Raw genomic sequence first — 25,262 nt, 5'->3', positions numbered from 1 at the left:
TATCAAACTTAATTTTAACTAGTTTGACTTACAATCATTATTAATTAATTTTTAATAATTTTAATTTTATGATCAATAATCTGATAAGCTTAAGTTATTAGAAAAAATTGCAATCCATGCCAAACTCTCACATCCATTGGGGAAAAATGGAGATAAAAGTTTCATGACAAATATCTTAAACTATTAAAAAAGGGTCCAACTTATATTAAACTCTAGCACTCAAAACAGTGTGGCAGATTGAGGATTGAGTAGTGGTAAGTCTCTTTCAATGATTGAACAAGAAGAGCAAAACAAATATAAAGAAGAAAGAAACATATCTCAAGCAAGCAACAAAAAAAGAATCTTGGAAAAATATATTAGAATGGTTGAAGAATTAAACAATCATAATTTAGGTTTTCTCTTTAAATTTCAAACATCAAACTAGAGTGATGAATGTATGCGCAGTGTTCAAGAACAAAGCAGGGGCTCACAACGTGATGCAAGTGTGGGGAGTAGAATTCGAGGCATGCAGTGCAAGTGCGGCAGCCATTGTTTTTTGCCACCGGCAATGACATGGTGGCTCTCGACGCCCCAGGAAAGAGATGGTATATCTGTGGGGTTGGAGATCACTGCAGCCGGGGCCAGAAGCTTGCCGTCGACGTTCTACCAGCAGCCATGAGTCCTGCTTCACCTCCTTCCTCACAACCTCCACCGCCACCACTCGCTCCTTCTTCACCACCTCCTTCATCAGCCCGCTCGCCGAACATGATCGCAGCACGAACATACCACGCCCTGATGGCGGCGGCGGCGGCGGCGGCGGCCATGGTCGCTGCGGCATGAATGCTTCATCGGCTACCTTCCACTACGCTGCACTGTTGCAAGATTGATGTGTTGTGTGTCGTATGCTTGTCTCACGTTGGGCTCATCTTTCTTCCCATTGAGAGCGTAGAGTAACTGTACTCACTGCACATCTATCTAGTAAAGTACAAGATTGAGGAAAATGTGATGAATGCATTCGTTAAGCAGGAAAAATACATGACTCGAAATGTGTCATGGAAAGATGGATATCGTAAATTAGGGTAGATGCATTTTGGCTGGCTGTAAGCATATGCTTGAAGGAGATGGTAAATACATGATCTGAAAGATACATATTAAAATGGACGTTGCTACACTGGTCAAAGCTTTCAATAAAGAAGAAGAGCGAATCTTTGTCTTCCGAATATTCTTTCTTAGCTTGGGGGGGGGATTTGAACGTGAGTTCCAAGGCATTGCGATGGATTAGTCAACATCATCAATATGTTTATTGATTAACTATGTATACTAAAATCTCTAAAACAATACAGAAAAGGGACTAATCGACCTTCACGATTGTATTCCTTTTTGTGTTCATCGATGAGCAGAGCCATGATTACAATCTTTTGGAGGAAAAAAAAGGAGATAGCATATAACTTTGTGGTGCAATGCACCATGGATGCCTTCTCTTCCTTTCCTTTGTTGCATCAATTTTATTATGCAAAATAAAAGTATATATGTATATATATGCATATATATTGGTAAATTTATCAAAAAAGCTGTCCCAACTTCAGAAAAAATTCATAGAATATCCCTGGTCACATGAAAAGATCATTTTACTTCTATCTCCATTAGATTCATCATCGTTGCTCACAGCCTCCCCTCGACGTCAACCATGGGTTGCCCTCACCTACAGCCTCTGTTTTTAGTCGCCGAGGAGCTACAGAGGCCAATAGAGATAAAATGCATATAGTCTTATTTTCCTAAAAATAAGAAAAATAATGGAAAATAATATAAGAAAATTAAATATCTTAATGTTTTAGCATGGAAGCCCCAAACCGAAATGAGGCTTCGATGTTAACTCAATGTTGCTAGAGCTTATAAAATTAAATTTAAGTTTGATTATGATTAAAATATTTGACTATGATGATTTAAAATTTGTATTTGAGTGAAAATTGATTTGTGAAACTATAGTTCTTCTCTTCTGCGTTGTGAGCAGAATGACAATATTGCGTCATAGTCTCAAATCTCTATATTACTATCAACATCCATTGTGAGAAGAGTGCCAATGTCACTGTCTCTGTCCTCTTCGTTTTCTTCGTCCTCTTTGTATCGCTTGTTGCATGCTGCAGGCAACAGCTTACTCGAGGTCTAAGCTAGCTGGCTGCGCTGCATTGCCGCCCTCCGCCTGCTGCTCCCGATGACCTTAGACATAGTTCAAGCCAAGGTGTCATGCATATCTATATATGCCTGCCTCAGCCTGCGTTTCCTCTGCATCCAAACTCAAGGCTAGCTTTGAGGAGCTTCGAGCAGTCGAGTTTGGCTCCAATGGCTTCCCACCATATGCTGCTTGCAGTCCTTGTCATCCTCGCCGCCGCCGTCGCTGTGCCACGGTCTGCCATAGCTGCAGACTTTACTGTCGGCGACGACTCCGGTTGGCTCCCGAACTTCAACTACTCGTCATGGACCCAAGGCAAGGAGTTCAGGGTTGGCGACAACCTCGGTAAGCCATATCAGATGTTGAGAACTGCATAAAACAGATACTTGTAGAGCATATGTAAATGGATCAAACACATAGCAGGCAATGACAAGTGAGTGCTTTGGTGCAGTGTTCAAGTACATGCAAGGGGCTCACAATGTCATGCAGGTCGGGGGACCAGACTTCAAGGCATGCAATACATCAGCAGTAGCAATCAACACCTTCACCAGCGGCAATGATTTGGTGGCTTTGGACACTCCTGGAAGGAGATGGTACATGTGTGGGTTTGGTGATCACTGCATCAGGGGCCAGAAGCTCGTCGTCAACATTCTTCCAGCAGCCATCAGCCCTGCTTCGCCTCCTGCCTCACCACCCTCTGGTCCTGCTTCACCACCTCCTTCTCCACCACCCCTCAGTCCTGCTTCTCCTCCTACCTCACCTCCCACACCACCCTTCGTTCCTGCTTCACCTCCTACCTCACCACCACCATCGCCCTCCGCTCCTGGTACACCACCTCCACCACCCCTCAGTCCTGCTTCTCCTCCTACCTCACCTCCCACACCACCAACACCCGTCGCTCCTGCTTCACCTCCTACCTCGCCACCACCATCACCCTCCACTCCTGCTACACCACCTCCTCCGCCACCTGTCAGTCCTGCTCCATCTCCCTCCACGTCTCGCGCGTCGGACAGAATCACGGCACAGGCATACCAGATCCTGATGGCGGCGACGGTGGCGGTGGCGATGGCCATTGCGGCATGAACAATGGATCAAGTTCCAGTAGGCTGCATTGTTTCCGGATTGATGTGTTTGTTCCACCATGTAATGTTTATGCTTGTCTCATAGTAGGGGATTAAGTTGACGCAACATCTGTTCCCAAATAAGATGTTCCTTTCATCATCTTTGTCACTGGACAAGTAATTTATCCGTGCTTAATGACTCCTAAAGCTCTTCTGTTTGCACATCTATATATAGTAGCAACATCAAAATACGAGTTTATACATGAAAGAGATATCAATATAGTCGATGAGTTAGTGAATTATTATACGAGAAATAATACATTTCAAGTTCAAACTTACCTATGAACGTCATGTAATAATCGCTTCGATGGACTTGACTTAAATGGTATGTTGAGTTAATTTTTATATCTAATTAGCTTCATGCTTGCATGAGCTTTAGATTTGAATATGCGGAATTTAACTCTTTAAATTATGATATAATTAATTAAAGGCTATATGTATAATCCTAATCGATTAGATAATATTTATCATATTTATTTATCTAAAATTAAGTTTAAGGTCATCGTAAGTTTTGAGAAAAGTCTTATAGCCATGACGATTTTATAGGAGGGGAAACCCAATGGTAAAGCAAGTATAAAAGAATACAAGCCTGTGGAACCCTCTAAACTAATGACCTCATTCTTGTTGTTAAAATAGCTCGAAAATTGAACGAATTATAAGAGAGAATTATTGACTAATACTAAAAAAATATATTCTCTTTCAAAACCGGTTATCCAATTTTTTTTATTTTGTATATTTTTTAGAAAATTTGTATATATATATATATATATTTATTTATTTATTTATTACCATTTTGATCACTCTTTCATTTTTTTTTTGCTATTATTATCATCATCACCACCATTATTTACAATATTTCTATTAGATTAAACTCACATCTCCACATCCAATAAATTCGAATATTCTTATAGTTCTGAAATTATGTTAATATTTTAAATTAGATGAGTTTGAGTCGAATTGATTAGGACTACTTTAGTCGCGAAGATTAAAGGATTGACTTCTTGTTTTATTAAACATAATTTTTTTCATATTTTTAGGAAGCAAAATAGTGTAGCTAATTGATTCGCCAAGTACAATCAAATCATGTAATTTTTAGATGGAAGGTTGACATTCGAAACTTCATATTTTTGGTTCGCGATGATGTGAACAATTGTGTATTTTTCCTTAATAATTAGTAAAGTTTAGTTTGAACATTTATGTGAGATATGAACATTTTTCTTATACCATTTGATTATACTCTTACGGAAAAGAGAGGAATATACCATATTAAGTATTAGAGCTCCATCGGCAATGTCGCCGGAGGAGAGGTCCGGCCATGCAGCCAGCTGGTGTTCTCCTTGTCCTCTTCCTTCTCTTTGTCTGGCTTATATCTCTTGTTGCATGCTGCAGGAAACAGCTAACACAAAGCCTAAAGTAGCTGGCAACATTCCATTGCCGACCTCCGCCTGCTGACCCATGTATTTTTTGAACCATGGGCGTAGACAATGTCCAAGCCGATGCGCTATATATACCTGCCTCAGCCTGCCTTTCCTCTTCACCCAAACACCAGACCACATCAAGCTTTGAGAAGCTTACAGCAATCGAGCCGTATCCCCCAATGGCTTCCCGCCTGATGCTTCTTGCAGTTCTTGTCATCGTCGCCGCTGCCGCCATGCCTCAATCTTCTATGGCGGCAAACTATACTGTCGGCGACGCCAGTGGCTGGAGCCCGGAGTTCAACTCCACCGCCTGGACCGACGGCAAGATGTTCATGGTCGGCGACAACCTCGGTGAGCAATTACGCTTTCTTTGCGGACTGAGCGGTGCCTTGCTCGAGTTTTCTTGCTGCTTGATGTGATGTGTGTTTCACTTTGGAGTTCGTATCCAACGCACGATTGCAAATTCATCGAACACGTAGTAGACAATGACGAGTGAGTGCTTTTGCAGTGTTCAACTACAAACAAGGGATTCACAATGTCATGCAAGTGGGAGGAGCAGACTTCAAGGCATGCAACGCATCAGCAGCGACGATCAACACATTTACCAGTGGCGGTGATGTGGTGCCTCTCGACGCCCCGGGAAAGAGATGGTATATCTGTGGGTTCGGAGATCACTGCAGCAGGGGCCAGAAGCTTGTCGTCAACGTTATGTCGGGGTCCGTGAGCCCTGCTTCGCCTCCTTCCTCGTCGTCGATCTCGCGGAACGTAGTCGCTTCGTACGCGTACCAGATCATGGTAGCGGCGGTGGCAGTGACCACGGCGATGATCTTTGCCCGTTGAAGACCTTATTCGCTTTCAGTGTGCTGCACTACGGTGCGTGTTTGCCTTCGTATGGTGCATTTCTGCTTCTCTTGCGGTGGGGATTAAGTTGAGGCATTCGATTCTGGAATAAAACGTCGACGTTTCAATTAAGAGAAGAGCTTTTGTGCTCGTGTTATCGATATCATCTTAAAGATCATATTATCCTTAGCTCTTTCGTCTTCTCGAAAACCAATCGTGGCAAGTTTGGCAAAAGTGATCTCTTCACGGCTTTCATATTCCAGAAACAAGTCATACCATACTTAGCCGAAACAATAGTAGTAGTTCATGAACACCTTTGATCCGATTAACATACGTCCACCACATATATTCCAAAAGTGATATCTTTACGGCTTTAATATTCCTAAAACAAATCATACCACACTCAGCCAAAACAATAGTAGTTCATAAACCTTTCGATGATACATACGCGTATACGACATGTAAGGCAGATGGGTACGCAACCCTCTCACGCGGTGACGATATTGACTTTGACATAAATGTTAGTTCTTGTGGCCCATCGCAATTTGTCATCGTGAGATGAAAATGGTAAAAATTGATTAGATATAGATATGTCCCTCACAAAAGCGTGCGCTTGTCTCTGATGCGACCACGTCGACGACGATGACGATGACGATGACGATGATGATTATATTGTTCGTTTTGTTCAATCCGAACGAGAACTAAAGGTATGACTAGCAAAGCATCAAGCAACATCAGTCAATAAAAATAACATGGCTTGACCGGCTTGGCTGTCGATGGCGTGTCGGACTTTTACTTGGAGACTCGGAGTCGTTCTCGTCGCACAAGTAATTATGACTGTTGGTGTCCGGGAGGTATAATTAAATTATTCTTAGCAATGGATTTCTGTAATTGTGCATTTGAGAGTAATGACAGTTAATTTAGCAAACGGATCACAATAATTTCGAATTCATGATGATAATTCTTTGATGTACATACATTATGGTATAAACAGCATCAGGACCAACCCGAATCCGTTATGGACCCGTCGGACTTAGATGCGGTTCCCAAGTGAGTCCGACCCGATTCCGAGAGAGACACACATTCCCAGGGAATCCAAACGCACGTCGTCTCAAGCTTCCGCCTGCCGACCTTCTCCTGAATCACAAGGGGCCCACAGCACGAGCGGGTCCCCTGTCTCATTGGTGAGAGAGGAGAAACTCGTGGGGATGGGGCGCCTGCGACGCGAAAGCTCTACGAGTTCCCGTGCGCGAGGCACATGAGCCGTCGCCACACACGATCGCACCGAGGCCCGCATTCGCTGCACGTAACGCGGGCCCCCGGTGAGTTCCCTTGGTACCCTATACAACCACAAGAAATCAAACCCGCGGCCGTCGTCTGTACCCAATTCCCGTTTCGGTCTCCTCGCTCGATCCCGTAAAAGGTCGCTTCCGCCTTCCCTCCCCTAATTCCCGTCCTCCACCGGCTATCATCCTCCGCCGCGGATCGGATCCTCTCCCGCTGCCGCTGTCGCCGCCGCGACCACCCACCCATGACTATGATGACTCCGCCCCCTCTCGAGGTACGCGTCTCCCAATCCCAACCTCTCCTCGCCGTTCACCGCCGCAGTTCTTGATTCGTTGGATGGAGGAGGTGCTTTGCCCTCGCGCCTTAGTCTTGCTCGTTCCAGTGCGATTCACGTCGGTCTTAGGGTTTGGAGTGTGTGCGGTCCCCCACGAATCGGGCCTAATTGGGACATCCATTGACCCTCAACCTGGATCCTAGGGTGTTCTTTCTGATCGCAGCAGTGTGGTTTTTGCTGGATCTGAGCGCTGATTGTTGTGCCTCGTTTTTGCAGCAGGAGGACGAAGAGATGCTGGTCCCGCACCAGGAATTCACCGAGGGACCCCAGCCGATGGAAGGTAACTGCTCTTGATATCGTCATTGTGTCTCCTGATTGATCAAACAGTCTAATCCTTGCTTCCGGAATCTCGTGATTTGTCCCCGTCAGCTGGAATTGCTTTTCGTTATGCTTCTCATCGCTTCTTGATCAGTGATGGTTTAGGGTTTTGATTATGATATGTTCTTCTGCTTTACGTTCGTGCTAGTTATACCAACCGAGACAGCGTCCGCACCAGAGAATCAGCAGGTGGAGGATCCTCCTTCGTTCAAATTTAGATGGACGATAGAGACCTTCTCCAGGTTGAACGTCAAGAAGCTCTACTCCGACATTTTCTATGTCGGAGCGTACAAGTGGTGAGCTGATATCTTTAGTGCCTCTTCATTCTCCATTTTCTACGGACATGATTCATCTCAATTTGTTAGGGCATGGAATTAGAAGAGATTCAAGTGCTAATGTTGGCTTTCATGGTTACAGGCGTGTGCTAATTTTTCCCAAGGGAAATAATGTTGACCATTTGTCTATATACCTGGATGTTGCTGATTCAGCAACCTTGCCATATGGTTGGAGTAGATATGCACAGTTCTCACTTGCTGTTGTTAACCAAATCCACGGAAAGTACACTGTAAGAAAAGGTATCTCACTTCTTCTGTCAATACATTCTTTTATCATTTTCTTACAGCATATAGTTCTAGTGTTGCATGGTGACATTCATGGAAATCTGTTATGGAGTATAACCAAGTACAAATTCAGCAATGAAACAAAATGGAGATATGCGGACACATAGGGGAAGAATATGTAAAAGGACAATATGATTCCTATGTTGTAACATTATGAGAATGTAAAACATTGGAATTTAGTCTGATAAGAAGTTTTAAGATCCGCTTCTTAAATGAAAAATATTTTAATATCAAGGAGTTCGGTAGGTGTTAAACCTGCAGACACACAGGCCTCTGGATCATCTTGTGTGTGTGATGGGTGAGCCTGTGTAACACGATTGTTACTTATCTGTACTATTAACTAGGCACCAGGCCAATATATATTTTCTTTTTCTATTGTGTTAATACATTTTCTATGTCAATTTACAAATGAGCTCTCTATACAATTTGTTTCCAGATTATTCCACTTCCACATCTATACTTCGGAAACATTCTCATTATCTATCTTGCTTCACATAATATCAAGTAAACCTTTTGCATTCTTTGGCCGCATGAGTGCAACCATCACCGACCATGAAAAACATTACTAGTAACACATTGTGTTCGTGGAAATGTTACCTACATGGCAGTTCCACCACTCAAAATATCATTGCAAATGACTTCTCAAAATTAGCTAAAACGCTATACAGAGTGGCTGAATGTCTTTTGGAAGAAAAAAATATGTTTAGATGACATTTTAAGAACCCAAATGTTGACATCCATTGGATCAAACAAACGAAATCCTCAAGGAATATTTGAGTTGAGGATGGTCTAAAAATTTTCCAGAAGGCTGATAATTATCAGTAGTTTGGACATCTTTATGAGTTAAGCTATTTCTATCAGCAGTTTGAGGAAACTTCCATTTGATTTTTCTGAAATGTGGATGTTGCACATACCTGGATATTTTGATATCATCACAGGCTTTCTCTCCTTCTGTATTCCCAACTAGCGTGATCAATGCTTTTCTAGACCATGGAACGATCACCATTGTTTGTTGGAACTGCTGGTTCTCACAATCACTTGACATGGATTGTCAATTTTCTGATAACATGTTTTATCAGGATTTTGCATAAAAAAAAAAAAAAATTTAAGCGGATTTTTATCTCTTTTTTTTTTGTTAAAAATATATGTATGATAATTGTTGGTACTGTTGGCACTATTGTTGACCTTGATCCTTTTTCTTTGCAGAGACTCAACACCAATTTAATTCACGAGAAAGTGATTGGGGGTTCACTTCATTTATGTCTCTGAGTGAACTCTATGATCCAAGTAGAGGATATCTTGTCAACGATACATGTGTAATTGAAGCTGAAGTTACCGTCCGTAAGATGGTAGACTACTGGAGTTATGACTCGAAAAAGGAAACGGGTTATGTTGGTCTTAAAAATCAAGGGGCTACTTGTTACATGAATTCTCTTCTTCAGACTCTCTATCATATTCCATATTTTAGAAAGGTAGAACTGACTGCTTATTTAATTTTTGTATCATCAATTTGTTCAATGAATCATTACTTGGTCATATTTCAGGCTGTTTATCACATGCCGACGACAGAGAATGATATGCCATCTGGAAGCATCCCCCTGGCTTTGCAGAGCCTGTTTTATAAACTTCAGTACAGTGATAACAGTGTTGCCACAAAAGAGTTGACAAAATCTTTTGGTTGGGATACATATGATTCTTTCATGCAACATGATGTCCAGGAGCTCAACAGGGTTCTTTGTGAAAAATTGGAAGACAAGATGAAGGTTAGAAAATTCTGCTAAAAGGTGTTACATCGATATCCGCTCATATTATTAATCAAACTGTTGCATTTCCAATATTTGTCCCAGGGTACTGTTGTTGAGGGCACAATCCAGCATCTGTTTGAAGGACATCACATGAATTATATTGAATGCATAAATGTAGACTACAAATCCACCAGAAAGGAATCGTTCTATGGTCTGTAGCTGCCATGAGTGTGCAAGTATTTGAGTAGACTTTTTCTTCCATTATTTTTTTTTATTATATCAAAGTTGTATTTTTTATAGATCTGCAGCTTGATGTAAAGGGCTGCCGGGATGTTTATGCTTCATTTGATAAGTATGTTGAAGTCGAGCGGCTGGAGGGTGATAATAAATATCATGCAGAAAATTATGGCTTACAGGTACATTGAACCAATATGCTAATCTTCATATGAACTCATAAACCAGCATTTATAGCGTCAGTGGAAGTACCAGATCTTTAAAGCTTACTTTCTCTCTATGTATAAAAGTTTTCTTTTAGTAGTTTTTGGACAATCTTTTTGTGTCTTCACCTTGTATAGTGGTTTGAGGTGTTGGTGTTCTAACTTAAAAAAGTGTCATCATTAGATCAAACTCCAAATATCCATGGTTCCAAATAAATAATCAACATTAATGAAAATATAACTACCAATATGATTACAACTAGGAATTTTTTTCTAGGGTATCATTTAGAATAAGTTGTTTACTTTGACTGATATGTTGAATGCTATCAAGACTATCCATTGATTTACTTAGCCCCCTTGGTTCTGCTTCCCCTCCTTTAACAATACTGAGTCTCTTCTCCTAACAGTATCAAATAGAACATGTTAGAACAAAATCTTCTTCATGTAAAACCTGTTTGATTTAGATCGGGAAAATCATACTGATTTTATGACATCGTGTGCTGTGGCTTGAATCCATAGTCAGTCCTATTTTTTCCATTATTTTACTATCAAGTAAATTCCATTCAATTTTATTTGCATTAGCTCACACTTTGATGTTTTTTATACTTCTTGCTTATATAGTTTTGACCACGATAATAGTTATAGTTTGATTTAAACTTCATGGAACATTGTCCAGTAACCATGAATGATAATACCTATTGAAATGCATAATATACCCTTCCTGCGTGCGACTCACTTCATTTTCATATAATGATGCACAATACTAGCTTCAGTGCTCATCCACATCACTTGTGGCAGTATACATATTTGAAACATTTTCTTTTAGCAATTAGTGGTTGATATTTTTTAAATATGTTATTTAAAGGCCTTCTCGAAGGATCAAGAAAAATGAGGAATGGACACATTATCTGATATTCTCAGAAATTCAGATCAAGAGAAAAAATTGAGGAAAAAATGTGTTATCTGCTATTCTCAGAAATTCAAGCTTGTATTGACTTTTTCATATTAAAAAAAAGAAAATTGAGCCATTGCCATAGAGATACCAGTCTAGGAATGATCGATGCACATGGTCTTACCTATATATATGTCACCCAGACGCTACTAACTTAAATCACAAAAGAGTGAGTTAAACATGATACCGGGGCTTAAATATGATGCTAAGGCTTGCCCTCTAAAATGTGGTCTTCTACTTGAAAAGAAAAAATTTCAATTTATTCTTCTGAATTTCAGTTTTGAATGAGAATTTTCTTTTTATGACTCTATGATTGTGATTCTCTCAGGATGCTAAGAAAGGTGTTCTATTCATTGACTTCCCCCCTGTTCTGCAACTTCAGCTAAAGCGCTTTGAATATGATTTCATGCGTGATACAATGGTGAAGGTTAGTGATTTGGCAAAACTGTAGATGAACATATACAGAGCAGCCACTAAATGCGTGATACAATGTTATTTTTTTCTTGGAGGCATTATGATTTTGACTTTTACATCATTGTTTATCGAAGAGATTGTTTAAAGAGATTTAGTCTTACAGGGAGGAAGGATTGGCGTCTTGCTAGTTCATATGCTACCTACCTTTAATATGACTTTCTTTAGGACACTAAATATGAGCCGTTGACCCTTTCATTGCTGTGGTTTTCGTGATGCTCTGTTGTGTCTTTTGAATGAAATGTATGTCTAAGAGGTCACATCATATTATCATTTTCAACCTTATCAAAATCACTAGATACCTGATGAAACATAGAAGACAAGGAGAATCGGCAGTTACGATTGTGCATTGCTGAATCACAAAATTAGTTGCTGGTAATTATCGTGAGTGGGCAACAAGAGCTTCTGATATTTGTTCCTTGGTTGCTCTTACTGACAGATGAACCACATTCTTTGACCACTTGTTGTTTCTTTCTGATACATTGCAATCTTTAACCACATTCTTTCATCCTTTGTTGCTTCTTTCTGATACATTGCAATCTTTAAGCACCAGGAAATTTTCTCTATGCTGAATACATATCATAGTAATGTTTGCAGTTTCAGGCAGGATATAAATATGATTTACTCTGGACAGACCATTTCTAATGTTTAAGGAATTTCTGAGTGGGATGGTTATATGGGCTTGCTTCATGTGGTTATGTTGTTTTGGAAGAATTAGAGCTACTTAAGGACTTTCAACTGAGTTAACTCTTTGAAGGGGAGATGATTTCATGGGCCTCTCCATAGAGTTTATAGATGGAAGCTTGCTTAAATTTATAAATTGCACTAGCCATACTGACCTTGATGAACATTGATTAAAGGTCTTGTCTGCCTTGGATATCATTTATCTCTTTTCACTGCTCTCCACTTTTATGTACTTAATATCATAAGTATTTTATATTGTTAAAAGATGTATTTACAGTGTATTCACAAATAACTGTATTTGCCATACCTTCTAAACAATTATAAGAAATGACTTTGAGCTTCTTTTTTTTTGCTTCTAAACAACTGTTATATATTTTCTCTATTATCATTCTTGGAGCTTGAATGGTTTTTTTCATATCTATGACCAATTATTTTTGGAATGCAGATAAATGACCGTTACGAGTTCCCACTTCAGTTGGACCTTGATAGAGATAATGGTAAATATCTTTCTCCAGAAGCAGACAGGAGGGTTCGTAACCTCTATACCCTTCACAGGTAACCATCTTTTTCTTTATGGCCATGTATCCATTTAATACACTAGGGTTTATTTATGTGCATTAAACAAGCTTCTATGCTTTTGCTCTCTTTCTCTGTTTTTTTATTTTTTGCTTGGTGTTTTGAAGCAGAGGAAAAAATTAGCTGCTGGCCATCATATTATTTTCCTGGTACACTTGGTTCTGTGGAACATTAATTCACTTCTACATGTGCATCATTTGCATGAAATCTGGACTTGTATCTTTGTTATACTTGTTCTTAGTTTTGTTTGGCATAGTTCTTTCTAGATGGTCTATGCTTCTGATTGACTACAAAACTGTTTGTATTCACTATTAATATTTTTTTCTTCCTGATTTTGTAAGCATCTAACAATACCTGGCTTTATAAAATTTTCATCAATAAAAGAGGCATTGGAGGTATTGTAGAACTTGAGGTTTATTCCTGCAGTTGTTGTCTTCATTCCTTCAATCTCCTGATCAAACACTCCCTACTGGTCTTCTTCTGGTCTCTAAACATTGCACAAAGGACATGACACCTGTATCCTCATCTAGTAAGATTTGGTTTTATTTTGAAGAAAATACAATAGCATTGGTACGCCACCTCCTGGAATATCACTTTAATTATGATTTTTCAGGTGAGGTCCTTAAATACCTTATATTGTAGCTAGATTGGTCCTTAGTTTTTCGGAGTCATTTCAGCAGTTGAGATATGTAATACAAAATAGTCAGTGGAGTATATCTTTTAAGATGATCACTATGTACAAAATGGTCAGTAGATTAAAGCTTTTTGGTGATGACCTCTATTGCTCGACTGCTCGAGGTAGGTACATCCAGCAGAGACCCACCAGTCTTTTATGCTATTTTCAAGATGACATGACTGATATATTTAAATCACACTGATACTTTTGAACTGCAGAAAGATGTCTACTTAACATCTTGGTTTTCGCCAAATTCCACTTGTTGACAAATAACAACTGTCTCAAAATGCATGTGGAAATAAAAGCAAGAAACATTTGTAGTTCAAGCCAGGATCATTTTTTTTAATTTTTTTTCATTTGTTCAGAGTGATATTTTTTATTGAATATATGGGTCTATCTTATAAGATTATTTTGCCAGTATCATTATTTTATAGTATGACACTCAAAAAGTTTTATATGCAGTTGAAAACATATTATCAACAGATCTTCATGCCTTGTCAGTATCTACTGCCTACACCTAGTTGATTGTTAATTAATTACAGTAGTCAATACTCAAGTGTCTAATATGAATAACTAGTTATTAGCAACAGTAAGGTATATTATGTTGCCTAGTCATTCATGCCAAAATGTTTTATGATCTGCAGAATTTGGTTATTATAACATGATCTATTGATTTGTTGTTTTTTCCTTTTTGCAGTGTTCTTGTTCACAGTGGTGGAGTTCACGGGGGACATTATTATGCTTTCATCCGACCAACTCTATCAGATCAATGGTATTTAGCCTTCACATACCCTTTCCCAGAAGGGCACTACTATTATGTGCATGTGGTGTAAAAACTTTTAAAAGAACCATTAAGCAGCCACACCTTACCAAATAAATTTTGGACTGTGATCAGTGGCAACTGCTGTTCCTTTTGCTGTAAATTGAACAAGAGTTGTATTTTGCTCATTGTCTGATGTTTACCAGTGATTTTCAGTGTTCTTGCCCATCTTTTAACTGCTTACTACATGGTAGCAAATATTTTTTATAAACATGATGGTTAAGAATAATTTATTTTCAGGTTTAAGTTTGATGATGAGCGAGTAACAAAGGAAGATGCAAAAAGGGCATTGGAGGAGCAGTATGGTGGTGAAGAAGAGGTTTGAACAGTAACCATGGTCTTCTTTGATGCTAATGTCTTCCTTAGTTCCATTTATATTCTACTTTTAATTTTCACCACTTCTGTCAACAGTTACCTCAGACAAATCCTGGCTTCAATAATCCTCCATTTAAATTTACAAAATATTCAAATGCTTACATGCTCGTATATATTCGCGAGAGTGACAAGGAGAAAATAATGTGTAACGTGGATGAGAAAGACATCGCAGAGCACCTTAGAGTAAGATAGTATTTGAAAATTCATTGGTTATTTGTTGGTTGTATTTGAGATATTCACAATTTAATATCTTTCTACAGGTAAGATTGAAGAAAGAACAAGAAGAGAAGGAGCACAAAAAGAAGGAGAAAGCTGAGGCTCACCTTTATACCATCATAAAGGTCTACCATAGGGTTCCTGTGTTCTGAAATAATTTTTATTCCCTCTCCTTCAGTTTAATGAAATAAATCTTTTGACCTGTGCAGGTAGCTCGGAATGAGGATTTGGCAGAACAGATTGGAAGGGAAATATTTTTTGATCTTGTAGACCATGACAAAGTTCGGAGCTTTCGTATCCAGAAACAACTGCCATTCAGCCATTTTAAGGTAGAAGTGATTAAGTTAGTTGAATGAAATGCAAATTGCTAATAAATTCATCAGGATGTTTATGTATGTGTAAACATCTGTTGGATCCTTCTGATCCCTGAAGAAATTTTTTATCTTATTTGTTAAGTTGCATTTTGATTTTATAAACCTTTTTGTGTAAATTATATATTGTCATGGATATGTTCATTAGACACAGGAACTTGAAGGTCATTGTGTTTAGAAGTTTCTGATGCACTTTTCAGCTAGTTTGGTCAATAACAGTCCAGAACCATAGGAAGTTGTGGAATAAAAGATGTATATATAAAATATATTGTTGTTTGAAAGGACATAAAGGTCAGGGAATATAACATATGAAACTGAGAACTGATTCCATTAATCTGCAAGGAGACAAGAGGTGCAAATTTGAGTTGTAGTTATTTGGCATTCAGAATTTTCAATCCATTGCTCTGTGTCTCTGGGAGGTAGTATGCTATCTTCAGTATTCAGTACATCATCTTAATGGATGATATGGGGTACATTTCATTGAGGCCATTCTGATTTCATCATCTTTTTGCACTCCATCCTTCTGGGCCTGTGGATTTTTGGCTTTTCTTTTACATGCTTGATTGTGCATGTTTGCTTCAAACAAAGATGTCAGAAGAAGAATTCAGTCAAAAGTCAGAAAAGCTAACGTAGGAATACTCAATTTTATGTGCATAGTTATGTCCTGAGTCCTGATATCCATTGTGGTCTTTTTTGCTTGTATTGTGAAGTAAAATGACAAGATACAATCATCTAGCTGTCCCAGCTACTTCTCTTAGAAGGCTGGTTTTCTTTATACCTTGTGCAAACCCCTCAATATTGATATATATATATATATATATATATATATATATATATATATATATATATATATATATATATATATTGAGCCTCAGGGTCTGTGATACTCAAGATAATCTTGGTATCCTTTCTACCATTCACAAACCGGTCATTATTGAAGTAAATTGAACCTCAAGATCTGTGATACATAAGATAATCTCCATATGTCATTGAAGATTTTGCTGTTAGTCTTTAGTCATAATGCTGCTTCTGTTGCCCTTTTGGAAATTTTCTTGGTGACATCATTGGTCCCATAAAAATGTACTTGGCAGGAGGAGGTGGCCAAAGAATTTGGGATCCCAGTGCAGTTTCAGCGCTTTTGGCTGTGGGCTAAGAGGCAAAACCATACATACCGTCCCAATCGACCTTTAACACCTCAGGAGGAAGTACAATCCGTGAGTATTTATTTATGCAACATCGATATGTTGTTTTCCTTTTTTGTCAATTTTGTGGATCTTAAACTTATTCATCCTCTGCATTCTTTCTCCTTTTCTGTTTGGTTTTCTAATATCGATCTGCCTTTAGCAATACATGCTAATTCCAAAAACAGAAACTTTTTTTATCCAAAATTTGAATGGCATATCTATTTGTCATCAAGATGCTGCACTTATGCCAACCTGGGTACAATGTCCCCACATGAACATGAAAAGATGCAATTATTAGAGCTGTTTGTATTTAGATGTGGTGTGAGAACTGGGATAACTGAAATCTGCTCATTTCATGATGAATTCTTTGGTTGCTGTTTTTCAAACTTTAAAAAATTAATAAAGTGAATACTGAATAGTGAATACTGGTATTTAGAATAGTCAACTTAACCCTTTAATTTTTCAGGGGCAATGTGGGCGATAAATTGGCTGTATTGGGGCACACATGCATGGGTCCTATGCACCAGGTCTGTGGCTGACCACATCACCACTGAAAATTTCAAGGGTGATTCAGTCCACCTAAAGTAGCTTTTTTTTCTTAATAAAGTGTGGTGATCATTTGCCTTTTAGGACCAAGAGATTTGGGTCCTGACCTACTACTCACTGGCCAAATGGTTGTACAAACTCCAAAGTCCAAACCTTCATGAAACTTATCCATTGGCATTGACAATTAGTAATGTCTGTTCTTTATTGCAAGTATAACTAGGTTCATTATTAAGTCCTATTGTCTTTTTGTACTTGTGGGCTGTCTTTGTGATTCTTCTGGAATCATAAGTTATTGTTCTTATCCTTAGCATCATTACTTATCATAATTTGGTAGTTTTGGAGGCAAGAATTACAAATTGGTTCAGTCTTGTTTCAGAAGACTTCAGACTTATAATGAGATGAAAGTTTATACTAAAATTTTTGTTTTACACAGTTTTTCTCATTCCAGCTTGTGAATTCCATGTTATGTGATGGAATTGGTGAAGCCTCACATTTAAATTTTTAATATTTATTCATTTCATTTTTATTTGATGTCTGTGGTTGCCTTTTTGTATTTCCTACTGAGTACAGAATGGTTGTCTTCATGTATCTAAATTAATATCCATTATCCGCTGTCTTTTCTAGATGGAGTGTAACTATGTGTCCTACTTGTATAGAAAAGCTATTTTTTGAGTTCCATTTGGTCAAGAAAAAAGCTGCATGTCTTATGCTTGCATACATGTGCAGGTTGGACAGCTTAGGGAGGTATCAAATAAGGCACATAATGCTGAACTGAAGCTACTTTTGGAAATAGAGCTTGGACCGGTAATATACTTTTGAGAAATTTGTGCAGTCTACATATGTTTGGGTCTCTTTAAAGCATTCTGCACTCATACTTCGTTGTATATATAAATATAAAAAGATTCCAATAAAGGCTCCAACCATTTATCATATTGTCTGATGCAATTTTCCAAATATTAATTTGTGACAACATAGGATCTTCATCCTCTTCCTCCACCACAAAAAACCAAGGAGGATATACTACTATTTTTCAAGCTCTATGACCCTGAAAAAGAAGATCTGAGGTACTTCTATTTTTTTATCTGCTATTTTTTGCTTCACTACAAATTTACTCAATTGCAATCCAAAAGGTGTGGCTTGGTACATGAGGTTCCCAGAACGGTGGTACATGTGGGGTGTTGATGTATACTGTTTTTCCTTGCAAACAAGGAGGCTATTACATGACTTGTGTGGCGAAGGCTTGTTCTCATATATCTTGCTTCATTATAATCTCATATATTTTATTTTCTTTTGTGGTTGGATGTAGATTTGTAGGAAGGCTATTTGTGAAGGCTTTAGGAAAACCAACTGAAATACTTCTAAAATTGAATGAAATGGCTGGATTTTCTCCAAATGAAGAAATTGAACTTTATGAGGTTAGTTATTTATTCATTGTATTTAATAGTTTCCATCAATTCTTTATGTGTTTAAGTAATTTGTCCTTTAATTTTTGGAATGTAAATGGAACAAGTATAACACCAGATACATGAATAATCATGCATACATTGATTATTTTTCTGCGATGCCAATATTAAGTTGGAGGTTTGTAAAGTCTTAAAAGTCCTATCCATGTAATAAGCTGGTATTAGCATTTACCATATCTGTTATAAAAAATGTGGAAATGCTTGCAATAATTATATTTGGATAAAGGAAACAACAAAGTGGAAAAACCTCTCACAAGTGTTCAACTTATCATTGTATGGTGTGCCATGCATTTCAGTGACTTTCATGTGAAAAATCCGATGATAATACAAGATGGGTATCTCATTCTTAAGGGAATTTCTTTGTTTAGTCTGCATATAGAATTTTAATATAAAATTATGGCATATATTCATCTCATACAAGGAAACTACTCATTAATATATTGAACATATGATATGAATTAATAACTAAGATTTAAGTTTATAATTGACTTAGAATTGTAATGTACCTAAACATGAAAGTACCTTTTCTTTTATGTGTTAGACTTTGATACAGATATCCTATCATTATCTTTATATTACTTCAAACTGAACAAAGAACACACTCAAATAAGATATAGCAATAGTTTGGATACGACTGTTATTATAGTCCAAGGAAGGTCTTTAATCTCACTTTTGCTCCAATATTTAGGAAATAAAGTTTGAACCAAATGTAATGTGCGAACACATCGACAAACGGATCTCTTTCCGATCTAGCCAGGTCTGTAATCCTTTGATTTTTTGCTATGGAATTTCTTGTTCTGTTCCAGTTTTTGGTTTATCTGGAACTCTGGTTGCAGCTTGAAGATGGAGATATCATTTGCTATCAAAGAGCTTCCGCATTACAAAATGGTGACCAATATCGATATCCTGATGTTCCTTCTTTCTTGGAGTACGTTCGTAATCGCCAGGTCTGCCTATTCTGGTCTTGTATGAATGGCAATCCTAGCAATTTTGTAGTTTCTGTCTTCGGCGATTTCTTTACAGCACTATCTCTAGCATAGATAGTTTAAGTAAGCTTATTCACAAATTTAATTGATTTAGGAAATCTGTCTGCCTATTCTGGTCTTGTATGAATGGCAATCCTAGCAATTTTGTAGTTTCTGTCTTCGGCGATTTCTTTACAGCACTATCTCTAGCATAGATAGTTTAAGTAAGCTTATTCACAAATTTAATTGATTTAGGAAATCTGTGCAAGTTTCTGGGAGTATGCTTTTCTTTTATCAGGTGCAGTGTGTTTATGTTAAATTTTCTTGGTTATATATATTTGCAAAACTTTTTCCAACTAATGTAAAGGGAGATCAAATTGGAAAAGAAAGTAGGTCGACAAATAGCAGGAGTAAAAGCACTGTCTAGATTTTTTTTCTGATTTGATGGGACTCTGAGGTGCAACCTTGTATTCTTGTCTCGCATTCTTCTCCAAAGGAAAAATAAATGTTTTACAAAGGTAATTTTTTTTATTGGAAGAATTTTCTTCAAAATTGAAATGCAACCTCATGTTATTCACTACTACCAGATAATAGTAAACCTCCTTTTATTTCTATAAAGAGGTGCAGCAATGTTTGTCGAAATGTATTTCTCTTTTTCAACTTAAAACGTTGAGAGGGAAGAATCTAATCAAGTTAAACTACTTGAGTTTCAATCTTTTCAAAAGATGAGAGAGCAGCATATGGATGTGGACCATGTTTTCTTGTTGAGTGATATGGCTTCTTGTTTAAATTAATTTTGTGGATGGAAAGAAGATTTGTCAAAGTTATTAGATTTTGGTTTTTTTTTAATTTTAAATTTGAACTCTGTGTATGGTTATTTTATGTTGGATAGAACCTTGTGTTTATAACAATGTATAATAGCACAAGCACCTGATTGTAGAGGCAGCACTAGATTAATTGCATGAAGACCCACAAATAGTTCAGCTTATTTGATCATTTGAGATTTTTTTTTATTCTGACACTGATTGAAAAACTATTGGTGCACTTCTTTTGTTTTTTCTTCTTGACGGTTCAATTCTATCTATGCAGTAGTATATGGATATCTTTTTAATGATACCGTGGCATTGTCACACACACACACATGGATCTGTTGCAATACTCAGCATGTTGGATGCATATCCAATTATCCCATTCTGTGATTTGATTTTATAACCTGAATTAGTTCCCATTGGAGTTCTGTTCTAGCCTGAGCTAGCTTGTGTTTTTGAAGGGTTGGTACTAAAGCATTGCACTATGTGATGTCATAGGTTGTTCACTTTCGATCATTGGAGAAGCCAAAGGAGGATGATTTTTCTTTAGAATTGTAAGTGTTTGAAAACATCATCACTCCTTTAAGTCTCTGGGATAAATTCTATTTTCTGGCCTTTCTTCTGATATATTATTCTTTTTCACATTTTAAGGTCAAAACTTTCTACCTACGATGATGTTGTTGAAAGAGTTGCTCGTCAACTTGGTCTGGATGATCCATCAAAAATTCGTCTTACATCTCACAATTGTTATTCGCAGCAGCCTAAACCTCAACCCATTAAGTTCCGAGGTCTAGAGCATCTCTCAGAAATGCTTGTCCACTATAACCAGGTTGTTCAACTAAGCAAATAATTTATTACCAGAACCAATTTTTTACTAAGAGAAAACTGTCTTAAAAACTAACAAACTTTTTATGGTGTTGGTTGGAGCAGACTTCTGATATATTGTACTATGAGGTATTGGATATTCCTCTGCCTGAATTGCAAGGTCTGAAAACTCTTAAAGTTGCATTCCACCATGCCACAAAGGATGAGGTTAGTCAAATCTTTTCTTTTCTTGTGATCAATATTTGCTCTATTTTCATCCTACAACTTTTTTGTATCAGGTGGCAGTCCATAGCATCAGGCTTCCGAAAAATAGTACTGTTGCTGATGTAATCAATGATTTAAAGACAAAGGTAATTTTATGTCTTTTTATCCAATTTGTTATACTTTTAACTATTTAGGGAGGTGAGGACATACTTATTCACATTCTTGCCAGATATTCATTTGTGATAGAAGAGTGAGACATTCATCGATCTCCATTTGCTTATTGTTTTTACTTGGTGCCCCTTCTCATGGCATATATTGTCTAATGTTATTTTTCTTTTAATTAGGTTGAGCTCTCTCATCCTGATGCAGAACTCAGGTTGCTTGAGGTCTTCTATCACAAGATCTATAAGGTACCATTTCTGGTCATTTATATCTAAGCAAAACTACTAATATATCTTGAATATTTAAATCTGGATTCCCAGTATCTAGGTTGCTTTATGTAACGAACATCCATAAATCCTTGAATAATCAACCCTGAGCACCACTTGGCTACAGTCCTTGCTGATCGAGATTAAACTCAAATGTGCCTAATTTCAGGCTTGTCTATTGGAGGAAACACTTGTACATGAGCAGTTAATATATGACTTGATACAAGGGTTGTGCTTAAGTGTGAATGTCTTTGACTAGCATGCACTAGTCATTGACAGTTGTTTTAAAGTTAAAACAACATAAATTTAGATATATACCCTTTAGGCAGAACCTTCTAAGGCTTCAGTCTTTCAAATTGAGACCATTTTGGTCGCCTAATGACTTCTCTTCGTGGTAGTTTAATTCTTGTGATTAATGCAGATCTTTCCACCTGGTGAAAAGATAGAAAATATTAATGATCAGTATTGGACTTTGCGTGCAGAGGAGGTGAGTCACCACTTTTTCTTGGGGTGCTTTCATGTCCTACATTTTTCGTTGAAATTGTTTTTCTTGTTGTTGTGTTAATATAGACCATTGAGTTTGATGTTATCAGCAAACATATTCTACTGAGGCCAAACTTAAATAATTTTGCATTATATGTTGGAGATATAGGAGATCTTGTTTCTAAGAAATTATTTGTACGCCATTGCAGATTCCAGAAGAGGAGAAAAACCTTGGTCCTCATGATCGCTTGATTCATGTTTACCACTTCACAAGAGATCCTAATCAGAACCAAATGGTAAATATTTCTTGGGCTTGAATCAAGACATTTTGCTACTTCACAAAATTGAAAAAAATGGTATCTTTTGTAATAATGTTAGGTGGTGTGCTTTGTGTTCCGGTCAACAAATTTTTTTTATTGTATTTATCATAATTATTTTCTTGAAAATATGACCTATAACTAGACCCTTGTGCCAAGCCAATGCAACGTTGCATCACGACTGTCCATGCTTGTCATGTGCTAGGGCACGTGCGGTTACATATCTTATGCCTTCGTGTCATTTTCTTGACTACAGTTTGTCATTTTCTTGCTTTACTTTTGTGTTGCTGGTGTCCTATTACACCTACATCATTTTTTAAAAATGTCATCTTTGGCATTAGTTTTTTCCATCCAGATACAGTAATTTTCCATTTGCTTAGCCATGCTTGTTATTTGACATATATTTTTACGATTCATTTTTCTTTCCTGTTATCTGGGTGTAAGCAATCAGCAATTTAAGCCAGTTTCAGCTGAACAACAGTTTTCCTGCGAATTCCATGTCATTATTTTATGTTTTTTTGCAGCAAGTTCAGAATTTTGGTGAACCTTTCTTCTTGGTTATTCGAGAAGGTGAGACTTTAGCTGATGTCAAAATACGCATTCAAAAGAAACTGCAAGTTCCAGATGAGGAATTCTCAAAGGTATTTCTTCCTTTATTTTGATCAAGTGCTCATTCATATCATATTTTGTCTCTGTCTGTATTCTGCCACTTCCATTTCCTGTTTCATGAAATAAGCTCAGCATTGTATATCTGTTTTTACTCTATTACCATCTTTTATCTTTGTTAAGGAGTATTAACTATTATCAATGAATTGGCCTCATTCTGAACTGTGTAGTATGTATTCTTGCAATCTTCTAGAAAATATATTGTCACAATGCTTGTTGTATATGCCCGTTCGGTGAAGATGGAACACTGTTGATTTCCAGTTCTTCGCCACAATGGGAGTCCAAATTGTTTTGGCATCAGATTATTCAAATTGTTGTGGTATCATATTAGGGATAAGTCATTTGCTGAGCTTTTGTCAGACTAATCAAATTGTTGCGGCATCATTTGCTACATGATTGTTAATATTCTGAGCTTTGAAAACCTGTATTCAGGTCAAGTAAGTGGTGCCATTGTCCCTCAGATGATGAATATGTGCCATACAGCAGTATGATAATACTGAGAGATAGACCCTCCAAAATTACTTCGTTTGCAATGATTGCTTGCATAATTTGCTCATTTGCATTTTGCCACCAATTTATCATGAAATCTGATACAATTGCTTATGTTCAATCAGTGGAAACTTGCTTTCATATCACTTGGACGCCCTGAATACCTCCAGGATTCAGATATAGTATCTAACAGATTTCAGGTGGGTTTATTTAGGTGCCTCTTTTCTTTTTCTTTTCCAACTTTCCAGCGTCACTTTCTTGACTTGATTCATTTGTTGCAGAGAAGAGATATTTATGGAGCCTGGGAGCAGTACCTTGGGTTAGAGCACTCTGACACTGCTCCAAAAAGGGCTTACACTGCTAATCAGGTAAAATGGCTATTAGTCCGCAGGACCTGTTGGGATTGTGGGTGGATCCAGCTATTCAGCTTGGAGGATAGTGTCTTTGCCATCAATCAATCCCTTCAGCCACTTGTAGATGTTCCAACACATTGTCGCAAATTATACCTGCCTCCGCATGGTCATTTGTTTTAAACACAGTTGTTTGTTTCCTGCAGAACCGTCACACGTTTGAGAAGCCCGTGAAAATCTACAATTGAAAAGTGGCCGGATCTCCTCCCATGGCATCATCCAATGCTGTCACCTCAGGTCCACATGGATAGGAGAGAACCAAAGTGTAGAATTTTGAACAATAAGATTGCAGCATTAGTGAGGTGGGGACTTTTGGGAGATTCGCCACCAAAATTTGTTGTGGTGTAATGTGTGTCAGTGTTAGCTGGGGAGGACTCGGGAGAATGCTTGATCATGAGTTCTTTCTTTTTAACATCTGTCTCAGCCTCGTTATAAAATTTTCCTTGTGGCTTTTTTTCTTTTTCTTTTTTCTGGTCAAGCCCATGTCAGTTAGGGTTTCCTGCCCTTGGATCCAGTGTAATTTTAGTACATAAAGATTTTGGATCGGAGGGGGAGGCACATATAGGGTATAGCTGGTGTCTTTGACTTCCTTTGGGGTTCTTCGTCCCCATCCTTGTTATATTTCCATAGTTTTCTTATTCATCATCTTGGTCTTTGAAAGAATGTGGGGTTGTAAAATGGGATTATTTGGTGTACCCTGGGTTTCCTCGATGACTCTCTACTAAGACCCTGTAAAAGAATTGACTTGTGCTGGAGACTCCTCTTCATGTATGTTCTATTGGGTTACACATTGCCTTGTGCTTGCTTCCTTAAGGCTCGACCCCAAAGTTGCTTCTGTGTATGTACTGCTTACCTTTATTGTCTACGTACGCTGAGCCTATTGTTCGTGACCGATTGGTAGAAGAATCTCTAAAATCGACAAGCGAACACGATATATATATATATATATATAAACTTTTCAAGTTAATTATCCTTATATCTATACTAACACATTAGTTAAGTGATAAAAGAGTCATTTAAAATCTATATCAAAGTCTATGTAAATGCAAAATAATATCACTCG

General features: G+C 37.7%; 3 protein-coding genes across 4 annotated transcripts; all 3 read left to right on the top strand.

The window, feature by feature from the left end:
* The first annotated feature begins 2,319 nt into the window (after window positions 1–2,319).
* On the top strand, window positions 2,320–3,232 carry LOC135639122 (uclacyanin-3-like). Its single transcript, XM_065152898.1, has 2 exons — window positions 2,320–2,494; window positions 2,601–3,232. The coding sequence occupies exons 1-2, from the start codon at window positions 2,320–2,322 to the stop codon at window positions 3,230–3,232; spliced, it is 807 nt and encodes a 268-aa protein (XP_065008970.1).
* Window positions 3,233–4,822: 1,590 nt separating this feature from the next.
* On the top strand, window positions 4,823–5,665 carry LOC135638164 (mavicyanin-like). Its single transcript, XM_065151143.1, has 2 exons — window positions 4,823–5,039; window positions 5,197–5,665. Exons 1-2 carry the CDS (start codon window positions 4,868–4,870, stop codon window positions 5,526–5,528), a joined length of 504 nt encoding a protein of 167 aa, XP_065007215.1. The 5' UTR covers window positions 4,823–4,867; the 3' UTR covers window positions 5,529–5,665.
* A 1,221-nt stretch (window positions 5,666–6,886) lies between these two features.
* LOC135638563 (ubiquitin C-terminal hydrolase 13-like) lies at window positions 6,887–25,012 on the top strand. 2 transcript variants are annotated; one of them, XM_065151726.1, is made up of 32 exons: window positions 6,887–7,089; window positions 7,366–7,429; window positions 7,616–7,763; window positions 7,885–8,042; window positions 9,294–9,559; window positions 9,632–9,850; window positions 9,935–10,043; window positions 10,133–10,248; window positions 11,550–11,648; window positions 12,822–12,931; window positions 14,326–14,400; window positions 14,689–14,767; window positions 14,860–15,006; window positions 15,084–15,164; window positions 15,249–15,368; window positions 16,502–16,624; window positions 17,867–17,944; window positions 18,116–18,204; window positions 18,447–18,555; window positions 19,292–19,360; window positions 19,440–19,550; window positions 20,876–20,931; window positions 21,029–21,206; window positions 21,308–21,409; window positions 21,481–21,552; window positions 21,751–21,816; window positions 22,256–22,321; window positions 22,527–22,613; window positions 23,159–23,275; window positions 23,915–23,989; window positions 24,071–24,157; window positions 24,346–25,012. In XM_065151726.1, the coding sequence occupies exons 1-32, from the start codon at window positions 7,060–7,062 to the stop codon at window positions 24,385–24,387; spliced, it is 3,348 nt and encodes a 1,115-aa protein (XP_065007798.1). In that variant the 5' UTR covers window positions 6,887–7,059; the 3' UTR covers window positions 24,388–25,012. The 2 variants fall into 2 exon arrangements, with proteins under 2 accessions (XP_065007798.1, XP_065007799.1); XM_065151727.1 differs by having other exon boundaries at window positions 6,914–7,089; window positions 7,369–7,429; window positions 24,346–24,533.
* Window positions 25,013–25,262: the final 250 nt, after the last annotated feature.

Source organism: Musa acuminata, chromosome BXJ3-5 (genome assembly GCF_036884655.1).
Source record: "Musa acuminata AAA Group cultivar baxijiao chromosome BXJ3-5, Cavendish_Baxijiao_AAA, whole genome shotgun sequence".
In the NCBI taxonomy this organism is placed as follows: domain Eukaryota; kingdom Viridiplantae; phylum Streptophyta; class Magnoliopsida; order Zingiberales; family Musaceae; genus Musa; species Musa acuminata.
This window is presented reverse-complemented; position numbering and strand designations above follow the sequence as displayed.